Raw genomic sequence first — 19,678 nt, 5'->3', positions numbered from 1 at the left:
TAAGCCATAAAGCTTCTTTTGCAGCTTCAGCCGCTGCCATGTATTCAGCTTCAGTTGTAGATAGTGCCACGACAGATTGAACAGTAGACTTCCAGCAAATAGGCCCTCCACCAAGAGTAAACACATACCCTGTCGTAGATCTTCTATTATCCAAGTCACCTGCATAATCTGAATCCACATATCCTACAACCAAAGGATTATCCCGCTGACTCCCAAAAACAATTCCATGTCCCACAGTACCCTTTAAGTACCGAAAGATCCACTTGACTGCATCCCAATGTTGCTTACCAGGTTTAGACATGTACTTACAAACTTGACTAATAGCATGAGCTAAATCAGGACGAGTACATACCATCGCATACATCAAGCAGCCAACAGCATTAGAATATGGAACCTTTGCCATATTTTCAGCTTCCTTATCTGTCTTAGGGCACTGTTCTGATGAGAGCTTAAAGTGATTCGCCAATGGAGTGCTAACTGGTTTCGCGCTACTCATCGCAAACCTTTCTAGCATTTTCTCAACATAACCCTGTTGAGATAGCCGCAGTTTCCTTGAGTCTCTGTCCCTGCAAATTTCCATTCCAAGAATTTTCTTTGCAGCACCTAAATCTTTCATATCAAATTCCTGACTCAATAAAGTTTTCAAACCGATAACATCATCCATGTTCTTCGCAGCAATCAACATATCATCAACATACAGTAATAGAAAAATAAAAGAACTATCATCAAGGCTCTTAACATAGACACAACAATCATACTCACATCGGTTGTAGCCAATCTTGATCATATAGGAGTCAAACCGTTTATACCACTGTCTCGGAGACTGTTTTAACCCGTACAAAGATTTCTTCAATCTGCAAACTAAATGCTCGTTTCTAGGTTGAGTGAAACCTTCAGGTTGCCGCATGTAGATCTGATCCTCTAAATCACCATGCAAAAAAGCAGTTTTAACATCCATCTGCTCTAAATGCAAATCCCAACTAGCCACCAATGCAAGTACTGCTCGGATTGAAGTGTGCCTGACCACAGGAGAAAAGATTTCATCATAATCAACTCCTTTCTGCTGTGAAAACCCTTCGCTACCAAACGAGCCTTGAACTTCTCCCCCTCTTTTTCTGTTACTGCTGGTTTCTTCTTATACACCCATTTGCAACCAATCGGCTTCTTACCCTCAGGAAGGGGAACTAACTCCCATGTGCGATTGTGATTCAAAGACTCCATCTCCTCAACCATGGCTGCCATCCACTTGTCGTTTTCCTGACTAGTAACGGCATCATGAAAAGTAACTGGATCATCATTGCTAACAGTAAGTGCAAAAGATACCAAGTCTTCAAAACCCAATCTGTTCGGAGGCTTTATATTCGTCCGTCTCACCCTGTCTCTGGCGAGACTATAATCCTGCAAATCATCCGTAGTGGAACCACCAGAAGTCGGTTGAGAAGTTTCTGGTTTCTCAACTGGAAACTGCTCGAAATCTACCACTGTCGTGTCTTGCTTCTGCTGCAACATAGACTGTTCATCAAAAATGACATCTCTACTAATCACAACTTTCTTCGCAACTGGATCCCAGAACTTGAATCCTTTGACACCTTTCTTGTAACCCAGAAAAATGCACTCCTTCGATTTTGCATCAAGTTTGGATCTCTCATCAGCAGGTACATGCACATAAGCAGGACAACCAAAAATCCGTAAGTTATCAAAACTAACATCATGACCAGTCCATACCTCTTCTGCAACTTTCCCAGCCAGCGATGCCCTTGGCGATCTGTTGATAAGGTAACACGCCATGTTAACAGCCTCAGCCCATAAGTGTTTGGGAAGCCCCGCATTCAACCGCAAACATCTGGCTCTTTCATTCAACGACCTGTTCATTCGTTCCGCAACACCATTCTGTTGTGGTGTCTTGCGCACTGTAAAATGCCTCTGAATCCCATGCTCCTTACAGAATTGTAGGAACTGTGAATCTGTGTACTCCGTACCATTGTCAGACCGCAAACACTTGATTTTTCATCCTGTTTGGTTTTCTACCTCAGCTTTCCACAGCTTGAACTTCTCAAAAACTTCAGATTTCTGTTTCAAAAAATACACCCAAACTTTCCGTGAAAAATCATCAATAAAAGTAACATAGTACCTAGATCCACCCAAAGACGATGTCGTGGAAGGCCCCCATACATCAGAATGCACATAATCAAGAATCCCTTGAGTTGTGTGCTTCGCAGTCTTGAAACGGACTTTAGTCTGTTTACCAAGAACACAATACTTGCAAAAATCGAGCTTACAGCTTTTGACACCATGCAACAAGTTTCTCTTGTGTAATTCTACCATACCACGTTCACTAAGATGAGCAAGGCGCATATGCCACAATTTTGTCGTATCATCACAGGACTCAACAGAGTGAACTCCACCTGCAACGGTACTCCCTAACAATCTGTAGATATTCCCTGCAGTCATCTTGCCTTTCATCACAGTCAATGCTCCTTTAACAATCCGAATGGTCTCCCTATCCTCGTCAGCCTTAGGGATAAAACCATTCTTGTGCAAAGTGCCCAAGGAAATCAAATTCTTCTTCAAGTCTGGGATATGTCGAACACCACTCAACGTCCGAACGGAGCCATCGTGCATCTTAATTCTGACATCACCAATACCAACAATATTGCAACATCGATCATCACCCAAATAAACCGAACCAGAATTAACCGGCCTGTATGTCGAAAACCATTCCCTATTTGGCGTGATGTGATAAGAACATCCAGAATCAAGAATCCAAGCATCCGTTAATTGTGTCGTTGAAATAGAAAGCATATCACCCTCACTGCAATCAGAAGTATCATCCTCGACCACGTTCACAGACTTGGATGAGCCATCACGCTTCTCATCAGTCTGCTTTTTCAACTTCGGACAGTCTCGCTTCATATGTCCCGCCTCCTTGCACTTGTAACAGTGAATCGTCTTCTTATCCCTGGATTTGGATCTGGAATTCCGCTTCCCGGACCCTACCTTCTCTGGCTTCCGTCCACGATCTCGATTACCCTTGACATATAAGCTATCGGCTTGAGAGCTTTCCCCTGCATTCTGCTTCCGCTGGTTGTGAGCCAACAAGGCTGCAGTAATCTCCTCAACGTTGATAGTCTCTTTCCCATATGTAAGAGTAGTCACCATGTGTTCGTAAGAGGAAGGCAATGAACACAACAGAATCATCGCTCTGTCTTCATCCTCAATTTTCACATCAAGCCGAGCCAGATCAGAAACGATTTGATTGAAGACATTCACGTGTTGCGCCAAATCGTGATCGTCCTGCATCTTCAGCCCATACAACCGCTGCTTCAGATACAGTTTTGTCGTTAAGGATTTGGACATAAACTGACTTTCCAACTTCCTCCAAATTTCGTCTGGAGACGATAGATGCATGACGTGATACATGACCTCGTCTGCCAAGCATAATCGTATGGTTCCTGCCGCTCGCTGCTGCAATTCTTCCCAATCTTCCTCATCCATCGACGCCGGCTTTGTAGGTCGCAAAGCCTTCAAGATCCCTTGCTGCGCCAATAGATCCTTCACCCTCGTTTGCCATAATTCGAAGTTACCCTGACCATCGAATTTCGCGACTTCGAATTTTGCTCCTGACATCTGATACCAATTGTTGACGAAAACGGGTAAAGAAAACGAAAGAACACGAGAATTTTACGAGGTTCGGCAATGTGCTTACGTCCTCGGTGCCTAGGCGGCGCTAGAATTTTATTCAATGATATTTTAGGTCTAGGTTACATCTCTATTTATAATAGAAAACCCTGGTACATAATTACAAAATCAACCCTGTACCGTACCGCTTTACTGGTATATTTATGACCCATACCTAACATACATCAATATTAAAATAATAATAATAACAATAATAAATAAATAATTTAGGCATGATGTAATAAAATATATGAAAGTGGGCAACAATATAACCAGTTATTCATCATCAGGATACAATAACATAAAATTCTCACAACCTTATTTTATGTTACATATAATTAGGATGGAGACGTTACCCTTCGAATAGACATTCATGACCTTCATAGATAGACCCAAAACAAGAAATAGAAATCAGAATCGGGATGTTACCCTCCAAAAAGGCACCCAATACCTCCTTAGATACTCTCAATATAGAAATTTACACCAATATGTAAATCATACATAATACAATAGTAATCGGTAATCAGCTATGCTTATGCAATATATAACAAAAAATGAAACAAATAATGGAAAACTAAGCATACAGTACAGGTCAAGGAACACACCTATACAATATTTGTAAATCAGGCTCTAAAATCATTTAAATCATGCTCATTAAAAACAATACACAACATGTCCCTTTGCAACATTACTTGTAAGATAATTTATTAATATATTAACTCTCTTTAATCACATGAAACAATATCAACAATGGATACTCAGATCTCCTTATAACACTTTTGTATGACTTATTAAAAGTGGAAATGAATACATACAACATTTTTCTAAAATAGAAGAACATATTACAATAGTAGTGGTTATAATTGTGGATATGATTGTAACTTCCTAAATCCGACTCAAGTATTGCGATCAGATCTAGTTAGTCGCATATTTTACCCCAGAAATATTGAAAATGGTGTATATATATATATATATATATCCTAAAGTGACTTGATTCATTTATTGAATGAGTCATTTTGATATATTATAGAGAGAGACAATACAACATCCCATCAACACGTCAAAACTTGAACATATTTAAAAGTTTTACTTGAGAAACCCCCTATTATCCATTGTCTTTGGAGTCATCAACTCCCTTATTAACTACTTCTTGGTCAAAGAAACCAAAATGCTAACCCTCCTATTGAACATTGAATTAATTAAAGCATCCTCCACATTTGCAGCAAGCCTTGTGAATAACTTGTCACTTATAGCATCTCCAAAATGACTGCAGATCATTGGCTCTATAACAGCTCTGATGGTATTTGCAATATTTTTTCCCATTTGCTTATAAATATCGAAACCAAAGTCTTCGTTACAGAGCATCTCATTTTTATTTATAGGATCGGAATCCACTTCGAAAACTTGTAGATCAGTAATTTCAAATGATCCTTCCCTCTCGACAATCTCAGCCACTTCTTGTTTGCAAGGTGTATAAAAAGGAAGGTTGAATGAATCCACATCTCTCTCTTCTACAACTCCCTGCAATTCATAATTAAGTTAGTTTATTGCAATTGAGTAATTGTAGAAATAGAGTAAATGGATTATATGGCACCTGAGCAACCAAATCAAGAAGTGATTTAGCAACAAGCTCCCAACCATAATCTTCGTTGGAGGGGTCGACATTTTTCCTAGCCATAAAGGTTAGCACCATACGGCCTTGGGATATAATTTCTTTGGAGCGCAAGCTTAGAAAATTTGTGAAGTCTTTCTGAAATTGGTCGGCATATGCTTGGAAAACATTGGGAGGACTTGATCTTGCCATGTATACGTTTCCGTTATTCTTCTCTAGCCCAACTGGGAGCTAATGAAAAGATCAAAGTTAAATGAGATTAAAATAGATTCTTTATTAGATCAAAGAGAAGGGTTTTGGTCAAGTGACTGACCTTTGTGAGCCAATGAAGCGCATAGGAAGAATTGACAAAGTGGAGGCTTCTAGTTGGAAAGAGTCTGTCATAGAAAGAGCCCGCAACTGCTCCTATGAAACACCCTTCTTGCACCATTACTCCTTTCTCTTTCTTCAGCCTCTCAATGAAACCGGGAACCGACTTAAACACAGAGTTGAAGTCATTGTCTGGAAGATCATTTAGAAGCACTTCAAACTCTGGAAATTTCAACTCTTCTAGCTTACATATCCTATGGATTGTGTTAATAACTTGAGATATAGTGTGGAAGGTGTTAGGTCCTGATGAGCAACCCAAGTCTGCCACCTTTATACAAGTTGGAGCCATTTCCTTGAACATATCTCTAATGGATTCTTCAATGATTGGTGTTACCTTTGATATCACTGCTTTCTGAAAGCACAAAAAACTGGTTATTTTTTTAAAAAAGAAAAAAGAACATATATAAAGCAGAAATCATGTAATATCGGACTTGGAAAACTGAATTATTAGCATAGCTAATTTCATGATCTGCTGCATTCATGCGAAGAACCTTTGCTTCTGCCATTTTGCTTGCTTAATTTCTTTACAAACTTATGTACTTCAGTGTTTTCTGGTGTGTTTTCCTTAACATTCTGCTATATATATATATACACATACGTACGCATGAAACAATGATCATTGTTTATACGCTAAAACTGTAGGATTTTTTCCTCATTGTTTCGTCTTCAATTTTTAATATGGTTCACACATCAGTTTGGTCAGATGAAAATCGACATTCTTTGGAAGAAGCTGTCCAATAACGACCACCTCAGTTTTCTTCATGAATAAGTTTGTTAACAACAAGAGAATGATGAAATCAACGAGAGAAAGATTCTAATAAATGTTCGGTTTGTCTTTGTTTAATAATTCGCTAATAAAAATAGTGGATGAAAGGTACTTTGCATTATTTTATTCCTGCAGCTAAAGCGGCCAATGTTTGGTAAGTGTGGAAAATAAAGTTATGATACAAAATTAAATATTAAAATTATAAGAAATTAAAACGTGGGAATCGGTCCATACCTTTTGTTTCTTCATATTTCTTTAATATCAAACTAACCCTTAAAACCTTTCTTTTTTTTAATGAATTACGCACGTGGAGTCTTCAAAGTAACAAAACTAATCCACTTTTCTTTTCTCTTATATCGGGTTCAACGTTATATTTTTAAATTTGAGAAGTTATATTTAAAGTTTAAGAATACAAAATTACAAAATTTTGATTAAATTATTAATATAAAAAATAAAAAATATTTAAAATTTTCAGAAAGTATGATTACGCCTTAATATCCCTCTATTGATCCCTGTCCGATGACCAAGATAATTTATATCTCAAACTACAAATTTAAAACATGAATTACGCCACGTGAAGTCTTTGAAGTTACAAAACGTGGTAATCAACCAATGGAGTATTTCTATGAATCCATTGATCCTTTCCCTTCACGCTATGATTGATGTTAGGATGTATGCAAGATTTTATAACATAATGTGAATTTAAAAAGTTATATTAAAACTTTAGAGGTACAAAATTATAAAATTTCACAGAGTATGAAATTAGATTATCAATATGAAATCCAAAGAAATACATAGAATATATAATAATTTAAAATTTTAAGAAAGTGTGGCTCATTCTAACATCCCTCAATCCATTTCTGATCAATGTCCAAGAGAATTTATGATTTTCAAATTGTGAATGCATGCTTTTTAATATTAATTTGATTAATTTTTTTTCTTTAATAAGAAGTTTTTAGGTATTCGACTTACCTAATCTAAAGGTCGATGAATGTCACGGGCTAGAAACTTGGGTCTGAGACATTAGTGTAAGCGTCCGACCAAGAGATTCAATACGGAGAATCGGACTTACCGAGGCCACCAGACTTAGCCAATTCTTGGAGAATGCTTAACAAGTCCGTGAAGGAACTATTCCGAGGCGTCCGAGAGAAGCGACGAGGGCGATGGGGGCAGTGTTGTCGAGGCTCATGGATTCAAACCGAGACATGTGAGCAGATATCTGTAAGAGAATTATACAGACTATTGGGCTTGCCCAGAACCATCAGATCTGGCCCGTTCCTTGGAGGATTCTAGAAGGATAAGGTTAGGTGGGATTGCCTTAAATTATGGGAGGTGGGTTAGGTGGGAATCAATCCTAGCCCTTCATGTCAAACGATCTTAGCCATCGATTGAGAGGGAGCTCCCTATAAATAGAGAGCTCTCATCCTCATTTGTAATCACCCAATTCCATTATTCTCTTTGAGAGAGTAATATAAACTCTGAGGCATTTGCTCTATTCTTTCTGAGTTCTTTAGTTCTTTGTCTTGTTGCCTATCTTGGTGGCCAGGAGTAACCACCTTCGTGTTTGCACTTCCACACGATAGTCCGACCTTGTGGCTCGAAGTAGCCACGTTGGTGTTTAAAGCTTCCGTAATCCGAAGCCTTGAGGGATTGGTTCCAACCTTTGTGAGTTTGCACACTCACTTATCTTGGGTAAGGCTTACTTAGTCGTCGAGAAGACCGAGGAACGTCTAAAGCGTCTAAGGCCGCACGACCCGTCAGACCTTGACTCTGATATTCCGACGGTTTGAGGCGTTGAAGTTCTGGGGGCGTGACAAGTGGTATCAGAGCGAGTCATTGTGGGCAAGCAACGATCGTTTCAACCATGTTTGGTGGAAGGTGTGAACCGGGTAAGTTCTGTTTACTTACTCTTCGTTCAATTTAATTTGATAATTGAAATGGGGCACAAGAAAAGAGGAGTTTCCGCACGCAAAGGCAAGGAGTGCCATGGTGGGAAACAGGAAGAGAGTCCATTGGGCTCAAGAGCATTGTCGGTGTCCAAGCATGAGGATGCCGTGATGAGTTCGCAAGGAATACTCGAGGCAACGAAAACATACCAAGAGGATCTAGTTCTCGACGTAGAGAGGCTCAAGGGTGACGCCGAAGGCATGTCCAAGCGAGACACGTTCTCTCATGAAGATGAGGAGAGTCTTCACGAGGAACAAGAAGAACTATCTTTATACGAGAAATGGGCATACTGAATGGAATGTATTGCTGACCACACAGAGAGGCTCATTAATCTAGAGCATATCTCAACTTCGTGGGAATATAGGGTCGTTAGACTTGAACAAGTCGAGGATGAGGCCAAGCAGACCCAAGGTGTTGTGGAGTCCCGCCTTGATCGATTAGAGTCCATGGAGGGCAGATTCAAGGTCGAGACGCAACGAGTTCTAGACGAGTTGAAGACGGTTCGAGGGAGAAATGCCCAAGAAGCCGAGGTAGCGGCTTTGAGGAACGAGGTAGATGAGCTCAAGAGGGAGCTACTCATATGCAAGGGAGCAATGAGTGAATGGGGTGCGCTCAAGACCTTCTTGGAAGGACTTAGACCAGGGGCGATGCTCGGGGAAGAGCAAGGTGATGCCCAGATATTTTCGAAAGCCATAGTTGTAGCCAAAACGCCGACTGAGCTTGCAGATGTCAAGCCAAGGAGCGATGTGTCATCCAAGCCCATGCCCAGGAATAATGGAAACAATGGGGGAGACCGGGAAAAGGTGTAGCGGGGAGATAGTAGAGATAGCTCTTCGAGTGGCCAAGTTGAGCCATCGACTGTTCGCGGCCAAGGAAAGCCATTAGGAAAGAATGGCAAGGCCAAGTTTGGGGAAAAGAAGAAGGGGAGCAAGGAAAAACTGTAGTGCTACTTCTGTGATGGTCCTCACTTGATTAGAGGATGTCCCGAGAAGTGTCGCCTTACAACCATCATGAGGATGATGGAGAAGGAGAAGTAGTGAGAGTTAGCGGAGGCACGAGTAAAGCTGCCAAGTCAAGGGAAAGACTTGGTCAGATTGATGGGATCAATACGACCAAGCAAAGATCAAGACGAGGCAAGGCTGTTGATATCAAGGCAGCCAAACCCAGAGGAAAGCCTGATGCGATTGCGGGTGTTCAAGCAATCAAGTCAGGAGCAAGACTTCATGAGGCTACATGTTCCAAAGTAGTCGAGTCAAGGGGAAAGCGTGGAGCGACTACAAGCTGTCAAGTAGTTCGCCCAGGATCGAGACGTGACGAGACTGCGGGTGTCAAAACAGTTGAGCACAAGAAGGGACCCGGTGCGATCGCGAATGATAAAGCCATCAAGCCGAGGGTGCAAAGTGAGCAAGTCCGCTCACAATATGCCAGGATGGAGGCGTGGTCTAAGTTGAGGTGCCTTAGGCATAAAGGGACGCTCAAGGAGTATACGAGTCGATTCAGAAGACTCATGCTCAAAGTCCCAAGTTTGACTGAGGAAGAGGGATTCTTCACCTTCATGTTCAGGTTAAAGCCATGGGCGAAAAGGGCATTGGAGCGAAGGGAAGTCAAGGAGCTGTCTAAAGCCTTGACAACCACGGAGTCCATCAAAGCGTTTGGACTCAAGAAGAACAAGACTACCAAAGCAAAGCCGAAAGCCGAGGGTAGCGGTAAAAGATTCCGAGATGAAGGCAAGTCGGATGATGAGGAAGGTTGTTTCTTGAGTGGAAGAGCCAATCCACTCAATGATGAACCAGATGGGGAATCTGGGGATGATTTGTGCACAAGTTCTAGTGAAACAGAAGCTAAGCAAAGGGTAAGAGTCGAACAAGCGAAGGGGCGCAAACTTGAAGTGCCAGCAGTGTTGCGAGATTACCCGAAGGTAGCCGAGTCATCCAAGGTGATGGATGAGCCCAGGATCGAGTTGTCCAGAGAAGAGGACGAACCGAGGATCAAAAGGGCACTGAGGATTAGCTCAATACGATTCATTTCTGCCAAAGCAAGAGGCCAAGGGCAGACCGAGTTGTCCATGTACAAGGAGTCAAGACAAGAGCTTTCCTAGGATGTTCAAGAGAGGAACAATTCTTTCAAGACTCATAGACAAGAGTCGAAGGGAGCCAAGACGTTGAGGGACAAGGAAACCGTGAAGACATCACCTATTTCAATGGTGGGAAGTGAGCTCCATCCTTCGTGATAGAAGGGAGGAACCAAGGAGGGGCATTGGACTTTGCCGTGAGAAAGTGCAGATGCATGATGGCGTAAAGAACTCCAATGAAAAGGCGGGGAGTGTCAGACTTCATGGAGCAAGAAGGGCTGATGCAAAATTTTGAGTAAATGCCAACTAAATCATAGGGGGAAGGTACATCTCAACACATTTCTTGTGTTCTTTTGAGTTTGATTTGTTGTTTTAAGTGGGTGTAGGTCGAGCAAGACCTAACATTTGAAGCAGGGGAAACAAAGTTTGGATGGGATCTAAGACTTTGCCGCAAGGGACAAGAGGGTCCAAGCCGAGGCAAATCAAGACTTGTAGGAAAGAGTTCCTACGACAGAGATGCACTTGTGGGCGTGTTAGCCCGTTTTATCACATGGCAGCAAGAGCCAAAGCAAGCACAACCATTATGGGAGGCTGAGTCCTTATGGGAGGACGTGAGCAAGCGGAGGCGTCGAAAGGCAACCAAGTTGATGTGAATTATGGCGCGAAAGATCGGGAAGTTACATGAGGCAAAAGCCAAGGCAAGCAGTTCGTATGGGAGGACCGCGACAAGCCAAGGCATTGAAGAGTATCCATGTTAGTGTTTCCCAGGATCGTCGAGTGCAGCGACGAGGGCGTCGCTAGGTTCGGTGGGGGAGAATGTCACGGGCTAGAAACTTGGGTCCGAGACATTGGTGTAAGCGTTCGACCAAGAGGTTCAATACGGACAATCAGACTTACCGTGACCACCAGACTTAGCCAATTCTTGGATAATGCTTAACAAGTCCGTGAATGAACTATTCCGAGGCGTCCGAGAGAAACGACGAGGGCGATGGGGCAGTGTTGTCAAGGCATGTGGATTCGAACCGAGACATATGAGCAGATATCTGTAAGATAATTATTTGATTGTGGATCCCTGGTCTGAGGATTTTTGAACTTTATAACTACACCCAAAGAAGATTATTGCTTGGGTTTGCCTTTCTGGCCTTCCGGCTACTCTTTATAAGCGTAGCCTTATTACATAAATTGGCGAATTCATTGGACATGTCCTAAAACTCGACTATCAAACTGAGTTTGGTCGTAGGGACCGCTTTGCTCGAATGGCTATCACCCTGGACTTAGATAAGCCCATGGTGTCAAAGATCCTGATCAATGGTAGCCTTCAAGTGATTGAAAATGAGCCATTACCTATTGTTTGCTTTGAATGCAGGAATTATGGCTATGTCAACGACATATACCCCTCTAAGGCTCCTCCGACCATTCTTTCCCCTCTAGAAGCCCCTTCCCCCCGTGCTTCATCCCCAAAATTTTTTATTTTTTCCCTTAGATGCTTATTTAACAAAGACAACATCACAACCCTTCTAAATCATTTTTTTCTGATCCTAATACAAAGTAAAATTATAACAATGGTTATCAGTCCAACCTTATTTTCCAGGTCTCTGATGATGAACAATCTGCCACCAGGTTGCTGCTCTCGATCTCTAAGACCCTCGTATTGTCCCTTACCCAAGAAATAAAGTTGTCAGTCCTCGTAAAGGAAAAGCCACTATCATCCCCAGAGCTACCAAACTGAAATCTATCGTTCGTATCTAAAAACCCTTCACAGTACACATGCAAGCATCGTCATCCAAGGGTACCTCATCTGCTCTTCACCGTTCTACTTCCAAGACATAGCCACCAAAGGACACTATGTTGGTGAACTCTAGTACAACCCTAAGCTCTGCGAAGCATTATGTGGTCAGAATGCATGAAAATGTTGATCCTAATATGGTGACTAGACTAGTAGATGTTTCAAATATCTAGCTTCTGACTAAACCTCATGAACCACCTGATATTATTTCTAATGCTCAATTATTGACAATGTGTGCTCCACATCCCAATCAGAAAAATCAATCCACTATTGAGGGTTTTCAATGTGCTTTGACAAGTTTCCTTTGAGCTTACCTGTGGCAAGAAGAACGGACATGAAGGTTGATTGATACATCGATACCTTGCACCTTTTTTCAATTATTTTTTGATGATTAAATTCTTCGTTTGGAATGTTTAGGGCTATGGTTACCCTAAATTTGTACCTACTGTTAAGAAATTTCGTTCGGATTCTAAGCCTGACATCATTGGGTTTGTTGAATTGAGAATTAACAGATGTAGAACTGACTCCGTTATTTCTTCTCTTAGGTTTCCCAACTCCCATCAAATCGAAGCAATTAGGTTTTTAGGTTAAATATTACTTTGTTGGTATGACACGGTTAAAATTGATGTTCTTGCTAATCACTTCCAATTTGTTCATTTTTTGGGTCCAAAACTTGATGCTGATAAAAATGCTATAGCATAACGACAAGCATACATATAGCACAAGTAATAAGTGGAAGCCTTATTAAGACTTCGGATGTCGAATCCACAAAGAGCAAGATTGTGTACAAATGAGCTAGTAAAATAATTGATTGTTGAAATAGCATGTGATCAAAACAAATATTAAAAAATAAAATGCAATGAGAGAAAAGGAACGGTCATGCTACAACATTGAGTACAACACAGAGTCAACTATCAATTGGTGTAATATCATAAAAGGGATTATATGCCAAATTCTTGTATTTAAATTTACTACAATGTATTTAACATTGATTACAATTAATTGATCATTAAGAATTTGGTGCTAACTAAAACAAAAAAAAACCAACATTATAATTATGCTAAACACTTGGAAGCATATATCTCAACTTGCATTTGCTTCTCACAATACCAAGGCCAAAAAATTAGCATGCATATCATTAAGTTTATCTCTAAACAAAATAAACAACATACTTAAACCATAAAATCTCTTTCATCATTTTATAAGTGCAAGGCACAATGTAGAAAATAAAAAACATTCATAATAATAAAGTATCCAATCAAACGATTATGTTTAAAGCAATTAACATCCACAATAACATAAAATCAACTAACTAAAACTCCCCTATCTCAGGCAAAGTATAAGAAAGCTGAAGAGGTCTCTTGCTGATTGTCGATGCTACTCGGCGAAGACTATTCCTCAGATGCTGTAGCACTTCCCAGCTGAGCGACTTAAACAGCCATGGGGAAAAAATGATAAGTTTGTGTGGAAAAGGAGAGGATGAATATCTAATGCATAAATGAGCTAAGAATGGCCCTATTTATAGACGAGGGAGGCCAAATCCTCTCCAATGAGAGTTTTCCACGTCGCAGAAACTGATAGAAGAGGATTATAACTGTCACAGCTAGCTATCCTATTCCAGAATGTTCTTCCCAGCACGAGAGTCATCAATTGTTGTAGCAGCCACTCCAACGCTGTAACATTTTATACCTTTTTTAGCAGAAAAACCATAAATTAGCACAAGGTAACCAAACTATTAATAATTCAAAAATACATGTAATTAAGACTAAATTAATATAAAAGGCTTTTAAACATACTCAATTATAAGCTAAACTTAGGTATAATATGCTAAAATGATAACTCTTTTAGAGAGTTATTATACCCCCAGAACTAGATGTTTGCTAACTAAACAACAACACCATAGATTAAGACTAATAAACCAATGTAGCATTTAACTTTATTTTTTAGCCCTTAAAGAAATGTAAACAATATTCATATAATCTCAAGTAGGAATTGCATCAATAACTCATTCAAATCAAAGTCCACAATGGTAGGCTAGGTGTATCAAAATCAATACTTAGTTAATTTAGAAAAATATGAACCTACTCAAATAAAGATTTTCAATGCTGCAACAATCTCTTAATTTAAGTTGGAGTCAGTGTTAGGCACCTCCAATATTTTTCATTATTTAATGTTAGAGCTAGTGTTGGGCACCTCTAACATTCTTTTTTTTTCCATTTCATTACTAGATCCAGTGTTAGGAACCTCTAGTAGATTGGGAATTTTCTTTTTAACCTAGAGCTAGTTTCAAGCACCTCTATTGTACAAATGATACAACATCTACTATGGATGTGATTTTAATTTAAAGGTTTCTAAATTCCTTAAGTATTAAGAACATACACCTAATGTAAAGAATTTTCCTATGTACCCTAATTCGAATAAGTTCATAAACAACTCCATAACATTTCATCCTCTAAACTATTTCATCATTGGGTATCATTAAAATTTAATTAAAAGTTCCTTGATTTTATCAACTTAATCCATGGCATTTTTTGTGCAAAGATAAGCAACAATGCTATATGCAATATGATGCAAATAGGATGCTAAACAAAATGTTTAATAGCATACAATTACTACTATGCACATAATGATAACATGCAAACAAATGACATGCAAAAATATGCACAACAATAATGGACAACGTCCCCAAACCTAAGAGGTGCATTGTCATCAATGAATAATAACTAAGAAACAAGAAATAAAACAAATAAAGCAAATAAGAACAGGACTCCCCTAATTTGATTTTCTTTTGCTCTTTCGAGGACTAATAGTAGTGGAACGGACTCGCTTAGAAGTGACTTTCGCCTTTATCGAACTCTTCAATTTGGTGGACATTGATGTGGCCTACACCACAGGAGCATCAGGAATTATGAGGTGAAACATATTGAATGGTTCGGGGTGTAGTAGTGTCCAGGTTCTCCAAATTTTCCCTAGTGCTGCCCATAACATTTTTGGATGAGCCATTGGTTGACTCACTGTAGCTTGTTGGATCTCCATGATGATTTAACTAGCAATTTTTTCATAGTTAACAGCTTTGGAAACTTCTAAAATAGGCGTATACATTAAATTCCTTTGCACTGAGTCAATATTGATATCTCCAAGTTGGTTGGCTTCCTCCAATAGCTTCACATCCTTAAACATAATGGTGACAAGTTAGACTGCATCCAACTCATGTTGCTCTGCTGTTGTAACATACTGTGCATCATTATCAGTGTTCAATTCCATCAATTGCCGTACAATAGTCTTCTACTGGCTGGTAGTTCTTTCTCTTTCTCTTGGCTAATTGTCTCGGTGGTCTCCATAGGATCATCATTACCAGATTCGACTGCAATGACATCTGTTGAGGTGACTAAATCAACTTTTTCTTCCACTTCCTCTTCTTCCTCCTTAACTGCTTTTTCTTCGGCTTCTTCCTCAATTTTGGTCTCTAATTTCATAGTGTTTGCTTTAGCATTAGTTGATAGGACTTCCTCAACGCTATCAGAGCTATCAGAAGCATCAGACACGTGTGGTTGAGCAAGATCAACAAGAACACTTTTAGAAAAATATGGAAAGACAAACTTCCTATCCTTGACCAATGTTGCTAACAATTTCTTCAGCACAACATCCCTGGCTTGAGCATACTACCAGTAGTGTACTTGAGCGGAATGCAACTGTGACTGAATATGAATCGTGTGGCTTATGAAGGACATGAAGTTGGCTTGCTATGCTACCATAGATGCAATAGCCTTTGGCAGATCACAAAATGATTTGAGTCCCTCATTCAATAATATTCTATTGATAATAGTGACGGTAATAGCATTCTATTTCCAGTAACCTGATCAGAAGACAATTGAACCACTTGTGCTTTATGGCACATTGCAACTATGAGTAAAAGAAAATAGAGATACCCACTAGCCTTTTGGCTACAAGCAAACAATTCAGTAGAGATAATTTGTTCAATATCAATACGTCTACCTTTCAAGATGGAATGGAACAATAAGATCATATCCCTAATAATGGTAGAGAAATGCATGGTAGGGATTAAACGTGTTCGAAGAAAAATAAAACATACCCGGGCTTCTCGGTTGAGGTCCAAACACCTCATGGTGTAACCATCAGAGGAAGATTAGGTCCACATCTTGCCCGACAAGCACACATCCTTTGCAACATGCTCCAAATCCTCGGTGGTGAGGTTGTTAATGAACTTGGTGTGCTCACACACACACCTTCTTGAAGCCCAAACAAGTTATTGATCGGAGCAGCCCACCAATGCACCAGCCTTTCCCGTACAAAGACCATCAACTTGTCTTCATGCGTCAAGTTGCTATAAAATTCCCAAACTTAGTGGTAGCTGATTTTGTCGGGTTGGGAACAAAAGGTCCCCCATTTCAACTTGGTAATAATGTTGGCGATTTAAGCAAAAAGTTTTAAATCAAAGAAAGAAGAAAGATCTAAACATTACTCTTTGGCAAACTCTCGGTTAACAATGTCAAAGTAACACTGCTGCTACTCAGCCTTTAGGAATCACATGGGTTCAGCGGTGGATTTCAGCAGCATGGTTGGCAGCGAAAAAGCCGACAGACGGTTGGAACTCTTAACAACAACTTTCTTTTTCAGTGCCAAGGTAGAGGAAATATATTTCTTGAAGAAAAATGGGAGAAGGAAAGAAAAAGAAAGAAACTTTAAAGAAAAAATGAAAAGCCTTTAAGGATGGAGGAGAAACAGCCAAGAAGATGAGAGGTAAAATGAGCTAATTGTGAGTAAATTTTTAGGGTTAGTGTATTAAAGGTCATGTAAAGGGGCAAAAAAAGGAGTTTTTAAAAAATTAAAATTAAATGATAAGGATAAAGATAAAAATCGGATGGTGACAATAAGAAAAAGTGGACGGTGGATATGTAAGGGGTAAAAGTGGGTGACAGCTCACACAATTCACTTTTTACCAAGAGTTACCCACCTAGCTGGCATATGCTATAACATCAAATGTAGCCCACATAGTCTTTAGGAGAAGTATTCTAGTAGGGAAGCTTCAGCATTAACATGGACAAAAAGAAAGAAAAATTAATCAAGATCTAATTAAAACTAAAAATGTAATTATTTTCAAAATTGACTTATTTATAGCAAAAAGAATTTAAAAATAAGGGGATATTTTAGTGTGATGGAGACGATATTAAGGCTTTTGTTTGGCAATAATGCTTTAAATGTTGCCCATTGACTTTGAATGTGATTTCATCACTTGAATTCTTCAAAAGTACTTCTCCATGAGGGTAGGCTTCTATAACTTCAAAGGGGCCCGACCAACGAGATTTGAGTTTGCCTGGAAAAAAGATTTAGAAGAGAATTAAACAACAACACTTGTTGTCCAACATGAAACCGTTTTGGCAAGATATGCTGGTCATGCCATTTTTTACTATTGTCTTTGTAAATTTGAGCACTCTCATAAACATTGTTACGTAGTTCCTCAAGTTCATTGATCTCTAGCATTATTTGTTCACGAGCAGCATTGAGGTCAAAGTTCAGCTTCTTAAGTGCCCACATGACTTTTTCCTCAAGCTCAATGGGCAAGTGACAAGCTTTGCCATATACAAGGGGATAAGGAGACATACCCAAAAAAGTCTTGTAAGTTGTCCTATAGGCCCAAAGTGTTTCTTCAAGTCCTAGAAACCAATATTTTCTCGAGGGATTTACCACATTTTCCAAGATTTGCTTGATCTCATGGTTAAAAACCTCGATTTGACCTTTTTTAGGATTATATGTTGTAGCAATGCGATGTTTGACTCCATAACGCTACAGGACTTGTCTACCAATGAATTGGGAACCTTCATCACAAATGAATGCTCTTGGTGTTCCAAAGCGAATAAAAATATGCTAGTGGATGAATTTAAGAATTGTTTTTACCATCACTTGAGGGTAATGCTACAACCTCAAATCACTTAGACACATAATCAACCACAACAAAGATGAAAGTGTTACCAAAAGAAGATGGGTAAGGTCCCATGAAATCTAATCCTCAAACATCAAATAATTCAATCTCAAAAATAGGCTACATTGGTATTTCATTGCACCCAGAAATGTTTCCCGTTCTTTGGCATCAATCACAATGTTGTACGAAAGTATTAACATCTTTGAATAGCGACGGCCAATAATAACAACACTGGAGGACCTATGTTGCTGTGTGCATGCTCCCAAAATGTCCACCATAAGGTGCGTTGTGGCAATTCTATAAAATGATATGTTGCTCATTCTCAGGAATGCATCTCCTCAAAAGTTGGTCATTGCATTGTTTAAAAAGGTAAGGTTCTTCCCAAAAGTATGCTTTGATATCTAGCATAAACTTCTTTCTACCTTGGTGATAAAGGTATGGTAGAAGGATACCGCTAACTAGATAATTCACAAAGTCCACATACCATGGTAGAGCATCGACGACCAAAAATCTTTCATTGGGAAAAGTATATGGTATTACATGCACTTTGTCATATTCACTATCAGATTCCAAGTGGGATAAGTGGTTAGCCACATGGCTTTCGATCCCTTTCTTATCTTGGACTTTAATATCAAATTCTAGAAGTAGTAGCACCTAACAAATTAATCTCGGTTTAGTGTCATTCTTAGCAAACAAATTCTTCAGAGCCGAATGGTTGGTGTAAACATCACCTTGGTTCAAACCAGGTATGGCCGAAATTTGTCAAAATCAAACACAACAACAAGCAATTCATTTTTAGTTGTGGTGTAATTTACCTGAGCATCGTTCAATGTCCTGCTAGCATAATGAATAGCATGAAAGACTCAGTCCTTATGTTGCCTCGACGTTGCTCCTACAACAAAGTCGCTAGCATCACACGTCAATTCAAAAGGTAACCTTCAATCTGGTGGTACGAGAATAGGGGCATTGACTAGCTTATACTTGATGGTCTCAAAAGATTTAATAACTTCAGCATCAACCATAAATTTCTTGTTTTTCTCCAGCAATGACCACAAATGTTTGGTAGTTTGGGAAAATCCTTCATAAATCTTCGAATAAAAGCCCGCATGCCATTGAAAACTCCTTACAACATTCACATTTGGGGGAGGGGGTAAATTATCAATAACTTCAACCTTGTCTTTGTCTTCTTCATTGCCACATTGAAAAATGCAATGCTCTAGCACCATGCCTTCGGTCACCATGAAATTGTATTTTTCCCAATTCAAAAAAAGGTTGGTTTCTACACATATCTTTAAAATAGTAGTAAAGTTAGCAAGGCATTTCTCAAAATCTTGCCCAAAAATAGAGAAATCATCCATGAATATCTACAAGCAATCTTCAATCATATCAGAGAATATTGTCATCATGTAGCGCTGAAATGTTGTTAGAGCATTGCACAGACAAAACTACATTCTTCTAAAAGAAAATTTTCATAAGGACAACTGAAGGTCATCTTACCTTGATCTTCA

General features: G+C 39.5%; 1 protein-coding gene across 2 annotated transcripts; it reads right to left on the bottom strand.

Moving 5' to 3' along the window:
* Positions 1 to 4,809: 4,809 nt before the first annotated feature.
* LOC120200443 (salicylate/benzoate carboxyl methyltransferase-like) lies at positions 4,810 to 6,199 on the bottom strand. Of its 2 annotated transcripts, none has more exons than XM_039201295.1 (4): positions 6,097 to 6,199; positions 5,604 to 6,017; positions 5,273 to 5,521; positions 4,810 to 5,199 (listed from the first exon to the last, which is right to left on the bottom strand). In XM_039201295.1, the coding sequence occupies exons 1-4, from the start codon at positions 6,163 to 6,165 to the stop codon at positions 4,822 to 4,824; spliced, it is 1,110 nt and encodes a 369-aa protein (XP_039057226.1). In that variant the 5' UTR covers positions 6,166 to 6,199; the 3' UTR covers positions 4,810 to 4,821. The 2 variants fall into 2 exon arrangements, with proteins under 2 accessions (XP_039057226.1, XP_039057227.1); XM_039201296.1 differs by having other exon boundaries at positions 5,604 to 6,011; positions 6,091 to 6,193.
* Positions 6,200 to 19,678: the final 13,479 nt, after the last annotated feature.

The sequence above is a fragment of the Hibiscus syriacus genome, unplaced genomic scaffold (genome assembly GCF_006381635.1).
Source record: "Hibiscus syriacus cultivar Baekdansim isolate YM2019G1 unplaced genomic scaffold, ASM638163v2 tig00005974_pilon, whole genome shotgun sequence".
Taxonomy (NCBI): Eukaryota; Viridiplantae; Streptophyta; class Magnoliopsida; order Malvales; family Malvaceae; genus Hibiscus; species Hibiscus syriacus.
The sequence above is the reverse complement of the archived record's forward strand: the minus strand, read 5'-3'. Positions and strand labels throughout refer to the sequence as shown.